Source organism: Dermacentor andersoni, chromosome 1 (genome assembly GCF_023375885.2).
Source record: "Dermacentor andersoni chromosome 1, qqDerAnde1_hic_scaffold, whole genome shotgun sequence".
In the NCBI taxonomy this organism is placed as follows: domain Eukaryota; kingdom Metazoa; phylum Arthropoda; class Arachnida; order Ixodida; family Ixodidae; genus Dermacentor; species Dermacentor andersoni.
Window position 1 is genome coordinate 309,701,980 of NC_092814.1, and position 25,092 is coordinate 309,727,071.

General features: G+C 45.0%; 1 protein-coding gene across 1 annotated transcript in view; it reads right to left on the minus strand.

Moving 5' to 3' along the window:
* The window catches only part of ash2 (Set1/Ash2 histone methyltransferase complex subunit ash2), a 110,152-nt gene that overhangs the window by 19,379 nt on the left and 65,681 nt on the right, over positions 1-25,092 (minus strand). Inside the window, exons 14-15 of the mRNA XM_050196301.3 lie at positions 23,044-23,142; positions 5,395-5,454 (exon numbers count right to left, since the gene is read on the minus strand). Of these exons, the coding sequence (XP_050052258.1) occupies positions 5,395-5,454; positions 23,044-23,142 (159 nt within the window). The remainder of the gene's footprint in view (positions 1-5,394; positions 5,455-23,043; positions 23,143-25,092) is intronic.

The window sequence follows — 25,092 nt, forward strand, 5'->3', positions numbered from 1 at the left end:
AAAAAGGTTTTATGTAGCAAGTACTGAGCAAAAGAAAGCTGGATCAGAAATCTTTCATGATGGTCGACAATTTTCTCAATTACACTTTTGCTGTGAATATAATATTTGAACAGTTTATTGATTAATAATAACTGATTATGTAATTAGGTGAAATACAAAAAAGAGTCCAACTTGCTCCAAGTATGGCAAACAACATTACTTCAGTTCTGTCCAGCTACGTGGCACCATGGCACATGCATATTTTTAATTTTGGCACAAGTTACATAGGACACATTATATATATATATATAACATTTTATTTACATATATACAGTAAACCTTGTTAAACCGTGTTGGCCGGAGCTCGGAAAAAGTACGTACTAAACGGTAGTACTGCTTAACGGAAATAGCGTGACATCGCCCACTTACCTGTCAAAAACTGAACTCAGAGAGAATGCGATAAATGGGCAAAAAACACGCAGTATTTATTCACTTCACGCGACAAAAGTCTTATTTTTGTTTGATGCCACGGCAGCCTAGCAGCAACTGCAGCGGCCTTAAACTCCCTTAAGCTCAGCAAATACCGGCGGGAGGCTGACGCAACGCACAGCTTCTGCTATTGTTGGGCCTGAATCGCCTGTGGTGACGCTTTCCATGTCGTCCTCATCACTGTCGTCAGGCGACACTTCGGCAATAACTGAGGTAATGATGTTGAAAAGCCCAACTTCGTAGCGGACAACTTTTTGCAGTCTGTGATGTGTGGTGCGCGAGATGGTGCGGTGATCGGGACGGTCAGGAGCAGACAACAAAGAGTGTGCGCGCCGAGGCAAATTCCGTGCTGGAAGGAGAAAAATGACAACGCCGAAGAACGTCCGGCACGTGAACGCACGGCGCAAGAAAAACAACTAAAAGAAGAAAAGCAAACCAATTAGGAAAGACCACGGGGCGTCAGGCAGCCAATCGGAGAATGCCTAATCGGCCAGAGAGAAGAAAAAGCGTGGTGCGCTGGCAGAAAGGGGGAGACGCAGGAGACGCCGGGGAGACGCTGGGAGAGTTCCAGGAAGCGACGCCAGGAGGAGGTCAACCACCGGACCGGGAGTTGAAGACGGGCCGTCGGGTTCCGGACCCGAGCCACCAGCACTTCACCCGACCGGGGCCTCCTGCCAGCCCGTTCCTGTGCGTCGCCAGTCTACCCGAGCGTGCCGTCAGCTCCTCAAGGCCGGTGAGCTTCTGCACCCGTGGGCAGGACGAGAACAGTCGGGCTACGGGCCTGAGTTCTACGCCAGCTGCCCGGCCAGAACGCCGCCCTTGTCTGTCATGCCGCCTGCTGCCCGAGGCCGGCGTTCGAGCTTCTGTGCCCGTGGGCAGGACAAGAGCAGTCGGGCTACGGGCCCGAGCTCTACACTCAGCTGCCCGGTCAGAATGCCGCCGCCGTCTGCTCGTGCCACCAAGCCGCCTGCTTTACCTTTCCAAGCCAGAGCTGGAGCGCTCTGGTGGCCCGGTCAGTCGACTTACACCACGACCTTTGGTGAGACCGGCGCAACTCCTTTCGCCAACTTGTCGCCGCGTCTCCGCATCAAGACTGTTATGCGTCCCTGCCGTCGTGGCAAGCCCGGACTCGCGCACTAGTTAGCTTCACACTAGCCCCGAATGTGTCTTACCGCCGTGATGTCTATTTGAGTGTTTATTTTATTCTTTCTATTTCTTTCTATCATTTATTTTAAGCCTTTTTTAGTTCCATTAAAAGTTTGTGTGTGTGTTCGAAACTAACGGCTTTGTCCTTAATTGGGTTCTCGGAGGCTCCGCCTAAGAGAACCATTAAAACCTTTGAGTACACGAACCGTTGTTCCCATATTTGGGCATCACACAGTCCCAGCAGCACTGCTAACCATCTTCGCATTCCAGATGCCACGCACCATATTCAACGGCAGATCCCTCTCGCATGCCAGTGCCAACTTTGTGCCACGTTTGATAGCACAAACAATGTCCAATTTTTCTTTTATGCTGAGCACTCGGTTTTTGTCCGAGCTTCGGCATGACACGAGTCCTAGCTTGCATGATGCCACAACACAGGCCATCACTAGCCAGCCACAACGCTCTCTGGCTCAGTGCCAAAATGATGTTGATATTAACGTGGCTTCACCTTTCCAAGCGCCCTCTGCATTTGCGTTTGGAGGCCGCTCTGATCTCTTAGGCTCGTTCTTCTGCCTGGCCGACCTACCGCCGTAATTGTGCTATGAAAAGTGCAAACACTACGTGTTAACCGATACGCACGCAATAAGCTGGTACGGTTTATGCGGATACAAAACGAATCATGTTCAATGGCTGCTGAGTCAAGGATTTGACTTAACTACTTTTAAAATGAAACTACTGTTTAAGCAGTTACAGTTTAACGAGGTTTTGCTGTATATAAAATTCTTCCTTTGTAGAAACAAGATTTTACCCTATAGACATGTTTAAGGACAGCCCTTTTTTTCCAGGAGATTGATGAGGTGTGGCCCTTACACGGGACTGTATCATTTGGTCGAGTTTTTCCAACTATAAGTTTCGAGAACTTGCACACTTTCCCACCAAACACCTTTCTCGATTTGTTTGTACGCACTTGTCGCACGCACTTCTCATACACACTTGTCGTCAATGCCGAAGTCGCAACCGGCTGCTCACTTGCCGTGCTCCTTGGCATATGCAACAACTTTTATCTGAAATGCAGCGTCGTATGACAGCAAACACTTCCTCTCCATTGCAGACTCCTGACAGATGAGTCAAAGGAGCTGGCTGAACTGGGCTGCAATAACTAACCGAACATAGAAAAGATGGCGCTGAAGTTGAAAAGATGGGTTGAAGGTACGGTACGGTATGTTTCTGATATTTCTGAAAAATAAACACCATGGAAATATGTCAAGTGGACAACCAACGCACGGCATGCAGACTCAAAGCCACATACGAGAGTGGTGAGTTGATGGTAAATGTTACCTTGCATGCACCACTGCTGTTTTTCTGCGTAGTACACAGAGTACACTGCTGTTTTTCTGCGTAGTCACCTAGATGCTACGGTGCGTAGCATCTAGGTGACATCGTAGCACCATAGCATCTAGACGTCGCATGTCATTTCAACACTTCTGTGCCCACCATGGTAGCTTTGCAGCTAAGGCATTGCTCGAGGTCGTGGGTTCAATCCTAACCACAGCAGTCACATTTCGACGAGGGCAAAATACAAGAACGCTCGTGTACTTAGGTTTAGGTGCCTTTTAAAGAACCCCAGGGGGTCAAATTTAATCTATAGTCTGCCACTACAGTGTGCCTCATAATCCAATTGTGGTTTTGGCACATACAGACCCATAATTCACTTCTGCCATAATGCGATGTGCCGTGTGAGGGAATGACCATACTAACCTTCTTGGAGGATATGAACAATGATAAACAACAATGCCTCAAGCAAACACATCTCGCTGTGTCTTCTGTGTACTACGCAGAAAAACAGCAGTGGTGCATGCAAGGTAACATTTGCCATCAACTCACCACTCTCGTATTGCACTAAATGCTGAAGAAGTTAAGCATTCACCATCAACATTACCTCTAATTATCGTCAATGAAAGCAAACAGCACACAAATCTTCGCTTACATTGATTCCCACTGTGCGTGGGATTCACATAATTTTTTTAACAGCGAAGCTGTTTAAGCTTGAACTCTGGTCGTGCCGAACGTCAACAGAAAACTCCACTTGGCAAAGTCGAGAGGGGGAAAGCTAAGCGAGGAGAGGATAAGCAAGGCGGGGGAGAGGGACAGCTGTGTATGAGCACACGGCGTGGTGCAGCTGCCGTGGAGAGGAGGTGCATCGAATGGGGTTGGCTGAACCTGGTGATGATGTAAGCTCTGACGTGCAGGTGCTCTCCTGGAAGAGATGCGATGTGTGTGCCAGCCGCATCAGTATCTGGTCTACTGACGAGATGGGCAGACCAAAGAATATATTTTCTCCTGAACAAGAAATCGAGCGAATTAGAAAGAGGAGGGAAGCCACTCGTGAGTGTATGAGGCGTAAGCAGGAAGATCCTGAATATAAGGCTAATGCTGCCGAAGCTAAGCACCGGAAGATGGGTGACGATCCCGATTTGTGGGCCAGACAAGCAGAAGCAAAACGGTGATATGACACCACACATCGCGATGAACGGTTGAGCAATGCTGAATGGTTAAATAAAGATATGCATTTAACTAGGCCTTGTGTGAGTGTGTCTTATAAAAAATTTTCAGCTAAGATTGAGCTGAGTTTAAGCTAAGTTTAAGCTTAGGTGGGTGAAAGGAGAGCAAACAGCTCTGCTGTTTCATCAGTCTTGGCGACGTTAAGTCTGTGATACTAGCCCAAATTTTTTCTCCAAATTCTGGGCATGCCAAGTTAGGGATGCAGCCCATTCAGGAGTGCAGCCCTCGCTCGAGATTATATAGCACTATATACCTCAATTTCAGTGGGAATTCGAAGAGGAATTACGATTGCTTTGCTATACCATATTAACTCGCATAATGAACGCACTTTTTTCCCGAAAAATATGCGTGAGATTGGGGGCTGCGCTCGTAAAATTTTGAGCAAGTTTTTTTCCGTGGCCACCTCTACAAAGCCAGTTTCGCCCGAAATGTGAACCATCAATTGCAATAGCATATTTGAAGACAGCTACACGAAGTATTCACTTCAACAAGTATTCACTTCCACATAAACTGAGCGGCGTGAATATAGCATGCACAAGGGTACGAGCCGCCATCGACTCGGCCCCTGACACAGATCGCTTTCAAGATACGGCACGCCGCAGCAGCACAATACGCAGTTGCTGCCGGAGTAAAACATTACGCCCCCCCCTCGCTCCCCTTCCCCTGGCGCTATGCGCATGACGGAAGACGGTGCGTTTCCTACCCGCTTTCCTCCCTTGTACGCGAGAGTTTGAGCCACGATTGTTGGCACCTCTTGGGCACGGATGTGCAATACACAGTTGCTGCCAGAGTACAATGCCACCGCCGCTCCTTCCCAGGGCTCTTCGTCGCGTGAGATTGAGCTGCGATTGTTGGCTTCCCACGCGTGCTTTCACTCACACCTACAGCATGCAGAGCGCGGTGACGGCGGTGACAGCAAAAATGTGCCTGGAGCGTCTATATAATTGCTATCGCAATAAAAGTAGGAGACGTGGTATGACACAATCGCACCCGCCAGATGCCATATCAGATGCGGACTCATACTGTGTGTCTCCTACATCTTGATTGGAAAAGTGTGGGCTGCATTCATTATGCGAGTAAATAACCTATTTGCTATTTTGTAATAAACCATTTTGTCATCCAGAGGTTTGACTGTACTCATGTATTCTGGCCCCAACAGCACCTTTGCCATGTTCCAAAATGTGCCTCCCATGAGAAATGAAATATATCTGTACTCACCCCTAGGCATGGTACATCCTTTGGCTTGTGCTTGAAGTTGGGTCCAAAGTTCAAACGCACCTAGCACAGAAAATAATTGCATTAGATGTTTTAAGAGAAAAAGGGCACGCCAAGAGTTTTTGGAGAAAGTAGAGGTACAGTAAGACTCCCTTTAAGGTGAACCTGGTGAGGCTGAATTTTCAGATATGAGCCACAATGTGCAAACGTCTGGTTGTTTTCCCATAGACCCAGTGCAAAAGGAATCCTCTTAACAAGTACAGTTAAGCTCGAACTTCTGCAGCTGCCAATGATGCTTAGCTGCTAATCAGCTCAGCAAGAGGGCAAGATTGGCACCTTTCGAGGAGGCAACTTTGCTAGCTATGCGAGAAAAATATAGTGTTTCTGTGGAAATAAACAGCTACGACAGTGTTCTCAATGACAAGTATCTCCAGGGCTGATAATTACAGCGAGGACACTACCCAGCAGGCACAAGAACCAACAGTGATACACCTGATAATGCCCTGAATGCTTTGGCGCATTTTTTTCAACACGAGGGCACTGAATAATTTCTGAGCCAAGTAGGTGAAATGCCACGTTATGTAAAAGTGCACAGGCTTGCACAGTGCTGGCAAGCAAAAACTGCAATTTTCAGTGATGTGACTGGTCCAAGCCACTTCGGAGCACCTTTTAGAGCAGCTAAAACGTTGCTTCGGAGCAGCAAATTAACACTTTGGCGCAGTTACCAGGCACACACTTTTCCATGCAAATATTTAGTCTAGAAAGAGCAGTATTGTCATATTCTCCAACGAGAACTGGTATATGCACACTCGCAGGCGTGCGCTTGTCTAGGATGTCAGAGAATTAAATTCACTGATTGCTCTTCATTTCCCTGTGAAGAGCCTTATTCTTTCTTCAAATCTTTGACTGCAGGCCTACACACTTTCCTATTGCAGTCTATATTAGCATGTATTTCAAGCATATTTTCTAATATGCTTTAGTTGCAGTGTCTGAGACAAGAAATTAAAGCAGAGGCTCCAATACAGTCAACGACTGATTTTCTGGACACCCGATTTTTCAGACATGCCATACAATTCGGACGCCTTCGCGGCACCGTGAAGAACGCTCAAGAACGTCTGAAATTTTGGACGCATAAATCCTTCGCCGTACGATTTTCCTGACTTTTTGCCGTGACCACAGATCCGAATGAACATTATCGAAGCCACCACTGCCACCACTGCCACCGTTTTGATTACCTTCCTCGCTGCCTCGAACAGGCACTCTCGCACGCAGATCCACTGGCAGCCGTAGCCACCACTACTATAGTGGCTAGAAGGGGGCAGTGTGGTGGGCGGGAGCTGGTGGTGCGCACAGAGGAGCGATGAAAGTTGTAGATGGCGCTACTTGCAGCTGGTGTACAGCTTTCACGGCTTTTTAAAGGGGCGGTGCACGGCAGCTAGCATGTGCGCCGCGTTCATTTTGCATCGCGTTTGTATTTTTTAATGCAACAAGCATGTATAGGTGAATGGAACTCGCTGCCTTCCAACATCGCCGAGATATCAGATCCTTCGATATTTCCCTCGGCACTCCTGGGCTATTTACAAAATTAAAAACATCGATATGATAACACGTATCTGCCCGTCTTCATTTTATTTACAGGCTTTGTACGCTATATTTATGCAGTCTTCTTTCCAATGTATTTATGATCAGTATTTTAATGGCTATTTAACAAAATGTTATATACTCGTCTTCAATGTATTTGGTTGATTTTTTTTTATCTATACTATTCTGGACACCTTGGTTCAAATCAACTTGCTCTTCTCTTTTTTCTTGTTTTGTTATTAGTATTCTTGTCTTTGACCTGTATTGTTTATAAATGATATTGTATTGAATATATGATATTGTATTGATATTGTATATAAATGATACTGTATTGTTTATAAATGTACTCACCTGAAATCCCCCCTATGTAATGCCCACTAAAGCCTTTAGGGTATTGAAATAAATAAGTAAAAATGCGCAGTGCAATCATCACGAAGCTTTTGCAGCTCAGAGATGCATTATTAAGAAGGGTGACATTTCTTCGGAGAGCAGAGAATGGAAAGATGCGTTATTTGCGACATCGGAACGCACAGCAGATGTTCAGCCATGCGATTTAAAGATAAGGAAGATTGCATTTGAAGGCTGCTCTGAATGAGTTGCTTTTTACTAAAAGGCTTGGTGTTAGCTCAAGCGAACATGGACCGTGAACACAAACAACCCAAAGCGCCGACTTTCAACTTTTCAAACACTAAGAGACAGACAACGCTGGGGCTATACGCAATAAAGCGGGGAATAACATCAGCGCATCATTCAGTTCACTCTCCGCATCCGCAGGCGCCAGCAACATGCTCTTTAAAAAGCTCTAGCTTTGTAAAACAAAATTAGATACATATTTATTTATTTATTTATAATTATATGTAGGTGCCTTCACGAGCCTCAACATGCACTAAACATTTTAAATTAACTTATCGGGTTTTACATGCCAAAACCATGATCTGATCATGAGGCGCATGCGCCGTAGTGGAGGAATCCGGAAATTTTGACCACCTGGGGTTCTTTAATGTGCACCTAAATCTAAGTACACAGGATTTTTTTCGTATTTGGCCCCCATCGAAACGCGGCCACTGTGGCCGGGATTTGATCATGTGACCACCATGCTTAGCAGCCCAACACCATAGCCACTAAGGAACCGCGGCGGGTGCACTAAATATTTTCCATCACTGCTTTTGTTGTACAGGTCCACAAGACGAGAGGAAACACTTTATTACATACAGAAATCCACATGCACCCATCAGACCGAGCTTAGCAGTAGGCTCTACTTGACTCTCCTAAACTTCAAATGTTTCTGATGCTCCCTTTGAAGAGCCTTGTGCTTCTTCAAAGATATTGTGAAAAAGTGTAGCTTAGTTAACACCACAAGATGGATAATTTTTGCAGTGAGTTCTTTGCGATGGAGCTAGCATCCCACTTGGCGAAGTGCTAAAGTGCTCAAGAACTACATAAAAACATGCACACTGAAAGCATGAAGCTTCTGTGTTGACAAAAATAATGTGAATGCATCCTCTAGCACTTTATTGAGCGTGGCTAACTCATACCCAGGGTACAATAGGCCGTTCGCAAACAACACAATCTGTTGTCAACTCCTTGTCAGCACGTTTGATGTTTCGCGACCACAATTCATGCTCAGCTGCATCTTTAGGCGGTCTGAAAAGAGAGGCCTTGACTTTGCAAGTTCTGTACCCGCTTCCGCACTTGGGTACAAAACATGCTCGCACCTTTGACGCCATGCCGCGTTATCTAACACATAGCAGAGGTACTGCACAATATCACGCACTATGGACCTCAAAATAATCTCAGTGGCACATGTACGACGCGATCGACATGCAAACAAGCGCGGTGTACATGCCTGCACTTGCCTGGCAGACCTCGCTGGCGCTACACTGGCAAGGGCCGCACCCGGCTTGTCCTTGTACATCAGCGTGCTTCAGCGCCCATAGCGGCACCAGAAAATTTCCTCGCTCATTGCGCCTCTCCCTCGCACGGCGCAGTATACGCCGCCCGTCCCACTGCCCCCTTCTAGCTACCATACCACTACAGCAACACTAGGCCTACTGCTTCGACGTTCGCTACCAAGTTTCTTGCTGTTCGGCGCCGTGTTTTTCATTGAAAGAATTAGCTGCTATCAGCAATGGCGCCGACTTCGCCTTTGTAATCTTCGCCAATGGCGACGTGGCTCGGAAAGCACGACGCGTTGCATAATGCCGGTTTCTGAATGTCAGCTTCGCCTCAATACAGCAATGTTAAGCGGTGAAGCATACGCGAATTATTGCGGTGAAACATACTAAGAGTGGGAAGGGGCAATTGTCACGGGACACATTATGTATTCCTAATGACACACGCATGCATCAGCCATCTCCTATCACAGCACGAGCATCGATACGCCGAATAAGTGTACTGGCAGGCCGGCTTCAGAGCTATTTCGGACATGCCTGTGGCGATTTGAGCCTTTGGGGGAGTAAAAGGAATGCATTCATTTTTTCGGACTGCCTGATTTTGCGAACGTTTCCGCGGCCCCTAGTGAGTCAGAAAAATCTAACGTTTACTGTAGTGGGAGTGCACAATGCGTAAATTTTGGAGGCATTCTTGCCGCTTCTGGAAAGACAACTCTTGATGTTGCCTGCACTTTTAGTACAAGTTCGGTAACGCAGTTGTGTGGTGCAGTCCACCTGCTGTGCTTATTCGTTGGTTGATGGACAGAATCCTTAGGCTCATGGTTCACCGCATTTCATAGAACGAGTGGCTAAATAAATGTAGGAGTCTTTATGTCCTGTGAACTACGAGGGACGCTGTGAAGGAGGACTCCAAATGAATTCTGACACATTCTTTAACATGCGCTTATATCTAAGTAAATTAGCGTTTTTGAGTTCCATATTCGCTAGAATGAGCCTGCCGTGGCCAATATTCGATATCTCGACCTTGTGCTCTCAATAGCAAACTTCCACAGGTACTGTGTCACTGCAGCAGTTGGAATTCTTAACGAACTGTTGCCCTTAGTCTGATATCTAAACTAAAGACAAGTACATGCACATTACTGAACTTCATTTGAAGAAATAGACACCCATTTGCTGGGAAAGAAAGAGACAATACATTTGGGTATCATATATATGTTACTGCTACGTTAGAGATAATGCAATTAAATTTCAAATTGAAGAACTTGCATATGACAAGACCTGTTATCATACCAAGTATTTCTCTTTCTTTTCTCTATCACCACAATATTTAAGAGAAAAATTTCTCCATGATTTGTCAAAGTAATCCCGTAGTATGGTTCACAGATTCCGTATGCACATTCACAGAATGCACAAGCTGCAAAACTGATAGACTAAAAGGAATAATTCTGACTGCCTTTATTGCGTGTCTCCATTGTTTATGAGGCATGAACATTTTATTTATTCATTAGGAGGTACTTGGATACACACCTCTTAATCAGGTCAAGACCTGCAATCGAGGATCGCTGCAAACTGTAAATGTGCATGCAACTCAAAAGCACACCTATCATCCAGCTGAAACTCAGCTTATTTAATATATATATATATATTTGAGATATGAAATTGCGTGTTCTTCTCTTCCTTCTTATTCGTTTTATTTTTTAACATGCATGAGGTACTCATGCTGGACAGTGGGTGTCTATAGTTTAGTTTTCATTTAAAGGCAAGCTGCAAAGAAATGTCACTTGGGCTAAATTGACTATAAATGCCTAGCATATATACTAAAGTAATCTTGGCAAAGCTGCAGGGCTAGTAATTGCCCAAATTTGTTATTAGCAGCTATTAAATAGCACCTATGCAGATGACGCGTGCACATGGCGGCAAAGTGGTAGCGATGCAGATATGGCAAATATTGAGGAACTGTACGCAACTGTTGATCTCTCAGTTGCACTATGTTGCGCCTAGGCAGCCAGGCGCATTGCTTGCTCATCATTTGCGAGCTGACGGGCATCTCTCTCGGCTTACATTCTCCCTGTTGCACTCATGATTTCAGCTGTTGCAAGAATGCCAATGCGTTGTGTGGCCATCGGGTGCTCGTATACATACTTGAACATGATCAATAGCTGTGCAGTACACAATGCTGAGTAGACGAAGGCCGAACACATCTTTCCTGTTCCAGTTTTCAGAGCAAAAGCGTGCACCGCGGTGCAGCAAGGAAGTGTGACGCGGACCAGCCAAGGCACACAAAGCATGTAAACTGCAGTTGACGAAGCTGCACAAGCTACATTTCAACAGCACAGTCACTTACCCAAGAACTGCTTGGCAAACGCTTTCTCAGCGTGACTATAAGTACTACATGGCGCAATGGCGCATGAAAACCAAAGGTAACGTTCAAAGGTAATTTGTATTCAAGGGTGATATTCTTGAGTGATCATTTCCGGTAGTGCATCATCTTCAAGATACTGCATGCGTCTCTACATCGGACGCGTCCAACTAGACGAGCAAAATCCTTTCTGACAAAGCGCCAGAAACGAGCAGGAACTGCATGCTGCATTCGCCTCGAAGGAGCTACGCGACGCGGTGGCCATGGTGTAGGTGCGGCGGCAGCAAGCCATGCAGGAAAGCAATGCCTGCCAGAGCGAAATGATGATGATAATTGAAGTTTATTGGCACAAGGGCCAGAAGTGGCCAAGGAGCGCCAAGGCTATGATAATGACTGCCATTGACAAATGAATAATGATGATCGAGACGTGGATGAAACATGGATGAAACATGGATGTATTGAGGCATAAAAGATATTTGTTGGAAAGTGCGTAAATAAGTTCTTAATAAATCTAGACAATGATACATAACCTATGCTATGAAGAAACAATGACTATGAAGCGGTGATGTGCTAAAGTATGTTGTTACAGGTAGTGCTACTGCCTCATCAAGGCCCTTAAGGACAAGGGGCCGCAGGCATATGCCATATAGCTTGCTACTATCGCAGCATCAGCCTCTCATCAGATGTTCTACAAATATCATGGGCTTATAACACACAATAAATCGACATCTTGTAAAAAATTTGAAACTTATTTATGATCAAAAATTCGTTCTGCTCCAAGAAACATTACCTCATAAAGGGGAATGTGGCATCAGTATGTTAGAGGAAAGTGCTTTTTTCGTTCAGCTTCTGCTTCCCGATACTCCTCCAAGACGTGGAGGATGGTCAGTCCTACAACAGCTAGCACAGAGGGGAGGTTCACTACCAGTCAGCAGGTAAGAATGAGTACTGTATGCGTGTCCTATTGTCAGTCAACAGAACATGACATCAGTTTGTCGCGCTTTTGTTACCAAAGGCCCTTTTCGTACGTGCGGCCTAATTAAATGAAGTTTATTAGAGGTTTCATGGTCTAAAATGGGTTGCCAAGAGTTCCTCAGCGTTCAGCTTAAGCAAGGCTTTAAGTCTGTGGGAGGGATAGCTATGGTGGTGCTACAGGCTCTTGTTATGGATGTATCAAGTTCGTCTGCAAGCATATTGCCCACAATGCCTCTGTGGCTTGGGACCCAACATACTAAGATATTGTCACGTGGTGGAACTCAGGAACTCAGGAACTCCAAGGGATCGGTGCACCTCTTCTTTCACGATGTCGGCGATCGAGGCCACTTGAGGCTGCGACGATGGCAAGACCTTGCGCAGTTCTTTGCGCACGATGGCCCTGATGGTCTCGCATAAATCGTCCGTGGCCAGTGATTGAATTCCGGAGTAGCTTGTTGGCTTGGTGCGTCGGTCAAATTGCCGGTTCCGCAATTCCAGTGTCTTCTCGATGCTCGTCGCCTCACGAAGAAACTCGTCGACGGTCTTCGGTGGGCTTCTTACCATACCGGCGAAAAGTTCCTCCTTTACACCACGCATCAGTAGACGTACTTTCTTCTCCTCGGACATTTCTGGGTCGGCGTGGCGGAACAGACGGCTCATTTCCTCAGTGAAAATCACTATCGTCTCATTCGGCAGCTGCGCTCTTGTCTCCAGTAGAGCTTGGGCTCGCTCTTTGCGCACGACGCTTTGAAATGTTTGCAGGAAGCCGCTTCGGAAGAGGTCCCACGTCGTCAAGGTGGCTTCTCGATTCTCGAACCACGTCTTGGCGGCGTCCTCCAATGCGAAATAGACATGTCGTAGCTTGTCGTCGCTTGCCCAGTTGTTAAACGTAGCGACCCTCTCATACGTTTCCAGCCAGGTTTCCGGGTCCTCAAATGTGGAACCGCGGAACGTTGGTGGTTCCTTGGGCTGCTGCAGCACGATGGGGGACGCTGGGGCTGCCATTGCGGTTGCCTTGGCCACAATCTTCTTGGTCTTCTCAGGTAGAAGTCCGTGCTCCGGGGGCAGCTGTTGAAGACGGCGGCTTGCTCGGTGGTCCGGGACTACGTTGGTGTTCTGTTTGTGGTCTGGGCTGGGATCACGGCTTGTCGGGGGCGTCCTGTACATGGACGAAAAGCACCTCCACCAGATGTCACGTGGTGGTGACGTAGAAGAACACAGTAGCAATACTGTGAACGAGAAAACTAACTTTTATTGGGCGAACTTGTGCCCACAAAACAGGCTACACTTCTAGCACAACGAAAGCGGCGAACACAGTCGGCGATCGTCGGAAATCTGATTAGCGGGTCAAGCGCGTCGGCTTTTATAGATCAGTCGTCGAATGTTCCAGATTAACTGATGGGATCCGCGTGTCTTCCACAAAGTTCGACACCATTCGTGTCACGCGATGAAATCTGATAACACAAGGTTCGACAACAGACACGCGGATAGAAGCGTCGATAACTTTCCAGAAACGTCGGATACATGCAGGCGCGTCCCTCGCTGTGTGATTACAATTAAGCGGCGAAACGTAGTTGCCCGATAAAGATAAGTACACGTGTCAATATGTTGTTGAAATGCATACATAGTACACAGACATGAGTAAAGTTCATTGACTACTGGATTATTATGTTTCCGTTACTATGCTTAGAGAGTCTGTAAATATGACAGCTTTTTGTAGTTTTAATGCCGTTATGTGTTTTACAGCCGAGAGTAATGCATAAGCTTCTGCCATAAAGATGCTAGTTTCTGCGTGCAGAATATTGTATTCCAAGAAGGATGGCCCGACTGCTGTGTAGGATATGCCATTAGGTGACTTTGATGCGTCAGTATAAAATTCTGGACAGGAGCACTTCAATAGAGTTCAAAACAGTGCATACGGATGTGCACTTTTTAATGGAGAATACCTTAGTAACTTGCGATTCGCTGATGATATTGCCTTGCTTAGTAACTCAGGGGACCAATTGCAATGCATGCTCACTGACCTGGAGAGACGAAGCCGAAGGGTGGGTCTAAAAATTAATCTGCAGAAAACTAAAGTAATGTTTAACAGTCTCGGAAGGGAACAGCAGTTTACAATAGGTAGTGAGGCACTGGAAGTGGTAAGGGAATACATCTACTTAGGACAGGTAGTGACTGCGGATCCGGATCATGAGACTGAAATAATCAGAAGAATAAGAATGGGCTGGGGTGCGTTTGGCAGGCATTCTCAGATCATGAACAGCAGGTTGCCATTATCCCTCAAGAGAAAAGTTTATAACAGCTGTGTCTTACCAGTACTCACGTACGGGGCAGAAACCTGGAGGCTTACGAAAAGGGTTCTACTTAAATTGAGGACAATGCAACGAGCTATGGAAAGAAGAATGATGGGTGTAACGCTAAGGGATAAGAAAAGAGAAGATTGGGTGAGGGAACAAACGCAAGTTAATGATATCTTAGTTGAAATCAAGAAAAAGACATGGGCATGGGCAGGACACGTAATGAGGAGGGAAGATAACCGATGGTCATTAAGAGTTACGGAATGGATTCCAAGGAAAGGAAAGCGTAGCGAGGGCGGCAGAAAGTTAGGTGGGCGGATGAGATTAAGAAGTTTGCAGGGACAACATGGTCACAATTAGTACATGACCGGGGTAGTTGGAGAAGTATGGGAGAGGCCTTTGCCCTGCAGTGGGCATAACCAGGCTGATGATGATGATGATGTGCATCTCTGGAGCATGCTTTGTAACTTCAACAAAGGATGTGTCACATTCTATCAGTTGCCACAGCCACGGTGACAACTGCCTTGTTAGAGCCATCATTAGATGCACATGCAGTGGGATGTTCATTTCTTCACTCAGCTTCCTCACGTGTAGTGAGGAAGGTTTTCTCATTGAAGGTCGCTTTTGAAGTTGTGTGGTAGACATCAAATCATTAACGGTTCTATGACAGGGGTGTTCAGAATTAGACTGCACTCTGAGAAAGTATGTGAAGCTTATAAATGTTCGTGGAGTGACCACTCATTGAATTTTACATATAAACTCTGTATAGGACTTGTTCTGAAGTCGCCTGTGGCCAGGCGAATACCTAAATGGTGAAAGGTATCCAAAATTTTAATGTTCTTGAACCAGCAGTTTGCTCCACCGCGAAACCATAGTCCCGGCGTGACCGTATGAGGCTCCTGTACAGGTTCATTAAGCAGCCCTGTCACTGCCCCATGTTGTGTGCGCCTGAATTTTAAGAATGCTTATTGTTTTCAAACATTTCGATTTCAGATACTTTAGATGTGGAATGAATGTCAATTTAAAGACAAGTATGACATCCAAGAAATTTGTGCTGTGTAGTTAAAGGTAAGCACTGATCATTGAGCTGGATACTAGGCTCTGGGACGAGACCCCTTTTTCTTGTAAAGAGGAGACAGGAGATTTTCTGCGGATTCAGCTTGAAGCTGTCCTAATTTACCCATGCTGAGACTTTGTTCAGCCCGTACTGAATGTGTTGCTCACAGACTGCGAGGTTACATGATCTAAAGTCAATCTGTACATCATCGACATATGCTGAATAAAATATACTTTTGGAATACATGAACATAAAGAGTTCATTTTAACAATAAAAAGGGTACAGCTAAGTACACCACCCTGCAGTACCCTGCGGTACTGCGATCTCATCTGAAGAGACGAGATCCTGGAGGTCGGTGGCCCCTTCTGCTGGGGAGGCGGAGCAGTGCTAGCTGCACCCGCCAAGGGGGCGGATGGTGGCTCACTGTGGGTGGGCTAGACAGTCGCCGGTAGCCGTTGTGTTGCTGCCCCCTGGCGTGTCACATCGGCAAAGCTGTCCTTGTGTGAAGTGGGCAAAGCTTTATCACGGCTGCAGTCCGACCTGTCTGGCCGTGAGTTTACGCACACTTAGCACACAGGCCATTCGACACCCTCTAGCCCGCCCGTGTGAAGCCTGAGCTACTGATCATCCTCGTGGGAGATATGGGGTTCTCCTCCGTACTCTTGGGACAAAGGAACGACAACACAGTAGTGCAAACAGTCACAAGGGCATTTATTGCACCTTTCATAGATCAATGCCTGCTAGCCGAGTTGCTATCCACGAAACATGCCGATGGACGCGCGACAAATCTAGAAGTCCCGACTTACCGCGACCGAAAAACGAGCGAATATGTTCGCCCCATGCTGGATCCCAACGTCTGGTCGTTCGCGTGTTCGGTCACGCCAACGGTGGCGCGTTCGAAGGCGGCCACGCGAGGCGGTCTCGCAGAAGCATGGGTCACCGCGCGCGCGCGGAATGTCCACGCTGTTCGCCGACCCGCCGGGAAAGAGGCAGCGCCTTGTCTACCGGCGCCCAAGTAACCTCGCCGCAGCGCAACACTAGCGCCATCTCTCGCACTGCGCTTCAACCACTCCGACCGCCGCGGGCGCCAGGCCACGCGACGGGCGAAGCCGCCCTGCAGGAGACGAGCTATGCGGGAAAACTAGATCTCAGGGGAGGCGTGAGAGTCACGCATCCCCACATCCTTTGCTACAGATGGCAATAGTTGTCTGATCATCGATCAGTCGGGCGCTTCCAGCGTGCCAGGCTGGTGACGTCGGATACGTCATGCCGGAGACGCTAAGATCACTCAAATTTTACCCTGCGCTTTAAACGTGACCCGCAGCAGTGCGGTGATGAGCTGTTGCCGCAGCGCTAGCAAGCGAGTGCTTCTTTGTTTGTCGAAGGCACAAATGCAACACGCTTGCTTCAGCGAGCCCGAACAGCATGCTGCTGGCCAGCCAAGCTAGTGAGCGAAGCACCCTGTTCCAGCTGCTTCGGTGTGCGATAGGATATGTTCTATTACCACGCCAGCCAAACTAGACTGTAGAGTGTCCAATATTCGCCGATTTAGCGTAAGTACGCCACACGTGGATTGCGTCTACGTTAAGCCGGACTATACTGTACCTTTAGCTTGGCCACCCAGGCCATCGCAATGCGCTCTTTTTGAGTGGAGGCAGAGCACATTGAGGTCCTGCTGTTGAATGTTGACAACCAGATAGAGAAAACCGGCTGGACTTGGAGAACACTTAGCATTAAAAGAACATCGCATGCGCGCAACGGCGTTGTCACAGTGCATGAAGCCGCTAACAAAATATACTAACTAATGCATTATTGTAAAAATTTTGAGTAAACACCGGACATAGGGAAGCAACACACACCACACACGCTAACTATGTGGCTAGCAGACGTGCGGGACCTGTTCGCTGATACACTGGAACAGAATACAAGCAAGGAAACCAGGCAGCATGGGCACTGGTTCTCCACATTCTTCACTGTATGTCACTTCCGCCGGGCGATAATGGCGGCGTTATTTCCAGTTTCGGTATAAAAAAGACATTTTTGCGAGCTCGTTATGGCGCACTGACCTGTATTTCAAGTGTAAGATTTTGCATGGAGGCTAGTGCATGTCTAAATTATCTGAAACTGGGCTTTTTGCATGGTAAAAAATTTAGTTAGAGCAGGCCTTTAGTGCAAAGTGACCACAGAAGCCATTCGAAAACACAGTGAACAGTGTTCACCCACTATGGTGGCTTAGTGGTTCTAGCGTTATACTACTAAGCATATTGTATCACCGGTTTAATTCCCGGCCTCGGCAGCCGCAATTCAATTGGGGCAAACAGCAAAAATACTTGTGTGACAAGCATTAGGTGCACGTTAATGAAATAAGGTTAAAATAGAGAAAGATCAAAGATAAAAGGTCAAAGGATAAAGGTCAAAATTAATCCGGAGTCCCCCACTACAGCATGCCTCATAATTAGATTGTGGTTTTGGCATGTAAAATCCCTGAATTTCTTTTTTAAAGACACTTCGATTTCTACCCCTGCACTAGCGAAAAACTCATTGACTATTGCACTACTCAACTAGGCTGCTGGTCATAGATGCTCACTTGAGAAAATCGCCCAATCGTTTCAAGAGTGTGCGTCATGCTGATGCCACACTCTCATCACCCGCAGCCAAGCTTCTGCATTCAAGTGAAATTTTCTGCATGTTCATTTATTACGACTGCGAATGTTTATCCTTTGAATGCAAATAAGACTGCAATTTTTTTCATGGATTTATAGTAAAATACAAACAGATTCCTTATCGAAATAAAAGAATGGCGATACAGTATATATACCCTTGGTCTTGAGATTGCATGGCAGGCACAATGGTTGTCGTTATTTAACGACAATGTACTTAAATTTAAGGTATTTATTAATGACGGTTTGTACACATCGGTGGCAGACCGTGAAGCTTTTGTGTAAGTTCTTGCATTTTTGCATGTCACAAACTGTTTGTACATGAGCAAATCTTCCACACATGCTCTCGTTCTGCAAGGTGAACGGCAAAGCAGTTCGCAGTAGGGCACACGTCTCCATGCTGGTGTTGCCATTTGCAAGACGTGGTTTCGAGGAACACATCTTCATAGCTGAGCTAATGGTCATGATGACCGACGGCATCTCTGAACTGCAGTGCAAATGGTAATGAAACTTAAACAGTGATAACCTGCGTCTGTCAAGTGGGTTCAACTACAATTTGTTTGCTTGTCACAATGCAGAACATTTTCGAGCATAGTGGTCTGCCAGTCATCACCAAAATGAACATGATATTCTGTTCAATATGTGTTACTGGCATTCAGAGGTGTCACAGTGCATTATCAGAACCTCCCCTTGTTTTAACTCCAGAGCACTCTTGCCTCTCTGCTCTCACGACCACTCAAAATAGCACTACAATTATGTGAGACTGAATGACAGATTTTGAGCGCTTTAAGTTTTATCTTTAACTGAAAAACTGCACAGACGATGTCTTTTAACAGGCCTGGAGCAAATTATGCAATTTTTGGCCAAATGTAGTAGGATATTGCAGGTTTCACCTCTTGGCGCAGGTTGGCACAAATAGCGCTGCAATCACATCACTGAATTTTTTAAAGGCTAAGCAACTAAATTTCACTTTGCGTAAATTGGTTATAAATGAGTAGTACAGTATAACTTCGTTGACACAATATCAATACATACAATTTCCCAGTGCCAACATTCGTGATCGAGAACACAAAAAAAATGACAATAGACAAATGACAACTGACATGTTTTACCGGTTCATATGTTCCCGGAAAACATGACCTTTCGGCACCAACATTCACTAGATCGCCAAACTGTGATTCTATGACACATTTTCCGACCCTTAGATCCCATGCAAACAAGAAAGGTGGGAGGCGCATGCAATCGAGAACAGTAGCTGCCCGTCACAACAGTTTTCCCGCAATATGCACCCGCTCCTCTCACGTAAAAACGCCAGCGTGCTCGAAGTTCCTTATTCCAGTACCAGCAAATCTCCCACCGGGTCATTGCACACCGAATTCACAGCTACCACCACCAACCCTATTGCGATAAACATCGTCACTCATCTATTTCACAGTGTGTGGGGCATAGTGCTGTAGGAAGCATGTTGCACGCCTTAACATGGCACCATTTCCTGCTGCAGGTTACCCACCAGCTCGATTTCGTTTATATTTCCTGCTTGATTTTGTTTATATTTCCCATTGCAGTCTTAAAACACTACAGAATAGGAAAACGACAATGTATGTTTCGGGTCACTTAGGCCCCACTAGCTTGACGAGTGTCTGCATCTCACGCGGCAAGAATCCGCACTGAGTGGGGACGTCAAAACTTCCTGCCAAAATGCCCCACTTGAAGGAGCCGCTGACCAAGGCCAAATTCTAGGAGCGCAAACGTCTGAAGCGGAAATAACGACAATGATGCACGTTTAGAGCTGCTTGAGCCCCGCCAGCTCGGCTCGCGTTGGTGTCTCGTGCTGCAACAATTCGTACAAAGCTTAACATTATGTAGATGTCAGCTACAACTGAGCCTCAATTTCTTACTGACTTCCTACCATAGGTTTTCTTGGTTAGCATGTTTTTTCTCACATTTTTGCCCAAAGCGTATGAACGATGGAAGAGCTGCAAGGCTGTTAATTGTCTACTTTTTTTTGTTAACAGCTTTTAATTAAAGGTCCCTCAGTAGACGATACATGCACCTGCTGGTCAGTGGATATGATGCAAATCTGAGACGATGACCTCCCAAGATCTTCAGCGTGCCACAGGCCCCGTGCTGGTTCTCAATGTTATAGGTTCGGCGTCGTTCCTAGCAATTGTCAATCACAGAGTTTTTTCCAATTTCGGCATCAAAAGCATCCATTTCTGCTGGCTTTTTGCGAACCATCTACTGGTATTTCAAATACAAAATTTTGCATGCAGGCTGAAATTCTGAAACTAGGCTTTTTACGAGGTTCAAATATAGCCAAGCAAAAGTGCATAAGGGATACTTCCTATCATGAAAATAGAATAAATTTTTCACGTCGCCCTTCTCGTTTTATTACCGTTTCATTTATTACTTTGTGTCATGAATATTTGGGCGCATTAAGAATAGCATATTTGGGGTTTTGTGCATCACTTTTGTGAAGACGAACTCCAGATAAGACAACAAACTTTCGAGTTCGTCTAAACGGGAGTCTACTACAGCAACACAAGTTACTTTCACTTTGTCTTAAGAATATGTTATTCATTCATTTTCTATGTTACTAATTTCCATTTTTTTTGCAAATGTTCATTTCTGATTGTCCATGTGCTAAAAAAAATGGCAGGGCCATATTGCATGGCACTTGTGAATGTAGCCAAGTGCTATATTATGACAGTGGCAGTGCTACAATGAATTATAACAAAATGAATTATAGGATATAATAAAGTAAATATAAAATTTGGTCAGCCATGCTTCATTGCAATGAGCTCTACTGCTTACGATGAAACCTAAAACATTAGATCCCATGCAGTACTGGCTACGGCAAAGCAAATTTTTGTTTGCATGTGGCTCAAAATATGCAATCGAGAAGCATAAATATCAAACAGTCAGTAAGCACAACTTCAAATAGCACATTCTGGACATGCATGCATGCTGTGGCCAGTGGTTTGGCTTGGCTGGCCTGCAGACGGCAAGCCAACATGGTGATCCAATGTGATCATGCCAATTGCATGGCTGCGTATTATGGCAATGCAAGGTGTGTTTGTAATTTAGCATTGCTCGTGTGCCATGTACCAGCATGGGAAGCTGCTGAAGGGCCATTAAAATCGACAGGTGCTGGCTTGTCAAAAAAATCACACTTGCATTTCTTTTTGCATAGATCCAATAGAAATTTTTTTTTTCTTTAGTCAACATGAGCATGTATGGTTACAGTAAATATCGAATACAGTTAAAATTTGATCTAACGAAACCCAATTTTACGAAGTTTCCAATCTAATGAAGAAATTTCCATTCCCCGGCAAGTACCCATGAGGTTCAATGTTGTCATCAACCCGAATAAGCGAAACTAGCTTGCAATAAACCCACTTTAATGAAGATTTTCCAGAAATAAATGAGTAATAAAAGCTGCGATTTCTTTCTAATTTTTATGGAGACGGGTTTTTCTTCAACCGAGTGCTCTAACACTATCGCGTTAGACCATCTAGGGACCCTAATTATGGTCCTAGCTTTATTTTGACGAAGCTGCATGCCACGCCCATGCACAGAACAATGGACTTAGCAGTTGCTAGCGTTCTTACGTACCAGATGGCACTAGGGGCAGTGGCTGTTTGGCCGCCTTCATGGACTTTTTGCACGTGCAGACGTGGGTTAACAGCAAATACAATGCCACGGTACCTCTTCAGTGTCACTGTGTTACAATTTTAGATTTCGAAGGACCGAAAAATCTCTTACTCGATTATGCGAACTTCTCAATTTAATGAAATAATTCTTGCATGTTTATCACTTTGTTAAACAGAGTTTCAACTGTAATAACAAAGGTATTATTTTCCTGTTCGATGCAACTTCGTTATAAAGAGGTTTGATTTTATCACAAATGCTTCTCTTATAAAATAATACTCTCTGTTGTATGGTCCCTAAATGCTTGAGTAGCATGATAGAAAACAGTAAAACACAACACAGATGTTTTCTTCTAAAACTGCCCTCTTCACCTGAGCTTTACCCCACTGAGCAACTACAATAACATTTAGATGTGGTAGTGTTGGTAGTGTTATACGTAGCAAACAGCGCAAACTGTCAGCAGAAAAACAAAGAGAATAGAGGACAGACAGAGCATTTAATCTACCTGTCCTCTACTCCTTTTTTCTTCCTTTTTGCAGTGTTTCAAGTATAAAAGGTAGAATTGAGCAACTGCTTTGTCCAACGGCAAGTATTAGTGAATTTCGTGAGGGATGGCGATTCAGGGCTCAAAAACTTCTTGAGGTACACTGTTTCTTACAAAATGTTTGTGGCACTGTCAAAGCTATAGCTTCCTCAACCAATGAAATTGTCTACATGAAGCTTAAAAGCTGCAAGGTACGTGCACCCATGTAGCTCTAACAGTGATGCTACAAGATTGTGTATGTAGCTTTAGCACTGGGACAGCTTTTTGTAGCCAATCTGTGAACACAAAGAAAATTTTTGTAGACATATCCTATGACAGCTTTGATGCAGCTTTTAGAAAAAATTTTTAGTTTTATTAAGTACCTATATCTTGAATTGGCAACTAAGCCCCCACTTCAAACTTTGCATCATTTCAAAGCAAAATTTACAAGGCTCCATTTCCACAATTTTGATCATACTATTATCTAATATGCATAGTTCCCTCAGTGGAAAACTGGGTAATCAAAGGCCAAACGAAAACTGCATTTTTCCAGTGACCAGGCAAAAACAGGCAGAAAGCCATTAAAATGTTTGAGGCATTCTATGTGTAGAACAAGTCAGACAGCAGAAAGATGTAAAAAAAAAAAAAGAGGCTTACCGTGCACCCTTTGTAGAGAGACACTGCTGGGTAGTACATTCCTTCATAAATATCTTTCCAAGCAGTCCCTATACACTCTCCATTCTTATAAAATACAATCTGCCAACAAAACAAGTTGTTTCACTTAGAACCATCCAAACTATACACATATGATTTGTAACCATAACTAAGTGTTCATTATAGTACCATTTAAAAGCAGATGCCCTCCTCCTCAACTCCATACCTACATGCACTGAAGCACTTCAATTCTGTCGTTAAGCAAAGAGGGCAACAATCTTGGTCAAGCTAATAACTGAAACACATGAAATTCTTAAAACAAACACAGAAATGTTATACTGGCTCCCAACTTCCTGAACAAATTACAGGACCTGAAGTTATACTAAAGTTTGTTAACAATATTGTAAACTCTCTTGAATGTAACAACATCCAAGAGAGTTTTGTAAATTACGCCTTTTGGAAATAGAATTTGTACCTTAAGTTTTACACTGAGCATTCTCACTTATTTAACATGATAAAACTTCAGACGTCAATATTGTCCCATTTTGTCTGTCTGGCTGTCTCTCTCTCTCTCTATGTGCGTGCGTGCGTGTGTGCGTGCATGCATACGTGTATGTGTGTCATGTCAAAGGTTCAGTCAAGGCTTCAAACAGCTCTGATAACTTTTTCACTGAATACTTTGCCAAAATCAGTTTATTGCTTTGCCTAACAACAAACACATCAAAAACACTGCTGGACCCAGAGCTTGGGTCCCAATAGAGGTTTGTACATTGTAAAAAAATTCAAAGTGTGGGCACAAGGTCATGAACAGAAGGATGAACTAGCTCTTGGCATGGATGCATAAATAGTGCATATTTGTTTAACACCAAAAAGCAACTCTAAATAAGTTTAGACCAGTAAAGTGTCAATTCAGAATTTCTATTTTAATTCATTTGACAGAAAACAGTTATAGTTCCTAGTGGAGAAAATGAAAGCCAGACTTCCTTTTCTTGAATTTCTCAGTGGTATTGCATGCCCGTATGCCAGCCCGATGTCATGGATTTCAAGGTATTTTCTCACATTTTCTCACTTGTCAGAGGCATGCGCTCCGCACCAAATGTATGCACATTGTCACTTTTGGCTCTACAGTTTGTATACTGAAAGTAAATACAGTCACCAACATATCTTTTCGGACAGGGATGGCGTCGCAAAATTATGTGAATAATCGGGCAGGAATAGTCAGACATTGTGAGCTATGGTTACCGTATTGCTTGAAAATTTTATTAAGCCATGTGAAAAATAGGCGTTTTCAACAGGAGATATATAGTATATATACAGTGTAGTCCACTTATAATAATATCAAGAAGAACGAAAAATCCAATCGTTATAACCGATCATTGTATATCTGGAGTGCCATAAAACAAGAAAAAGGAAAGCTGCTGCACATACATTCATAGCTCCAAAACCAAATTTGGCACTTACGATAAAGAATTGACATTGTAGAAAGAAGGCTGAGAAAAATGAAAGATTTATTCATACCTCTAAACAGTATGTCAAGCGTTAGGCGCGCTGAAATAGTCAGAAATCTGCACTTGCTTTCACGGAAGTTTCAGGTTCACAAATGCGGTGTGCATCACGTCCAGTGGCTGCGCGAACACTGGCGGCTATAATTTAGCATACATGAAATCAATGAGTGACACTATTAACGACAGTGCACTTTGTGTGAATGTTGGGGTTGGTGTCAAAGACGGGCCACTGTCAGTCTTGTCGCACTACGCCACCGTCTGTCGCGACAATGATCGCCCCCACTGGAGGTCTCTTCGCAGAACAAGGCAGCATTATCTGCATTCAGAAACTATATACAGTCGCCGACCGATTTTCCGGACTCCAAAAATTCGGACATGCCCGATTATTCGGTCAGCTTCGCGGCACCGCCGTTCTCCCCATAGACCATAATGTATAACAACTGCCGAAAGTTCGGACACCTTGCAACCTCTCGTCTGATTTTTCGGACACTCCTTGAGCCAACTCGATCGAGGGCATCATGCACCGACTCTGACCGGCGCATAGTTC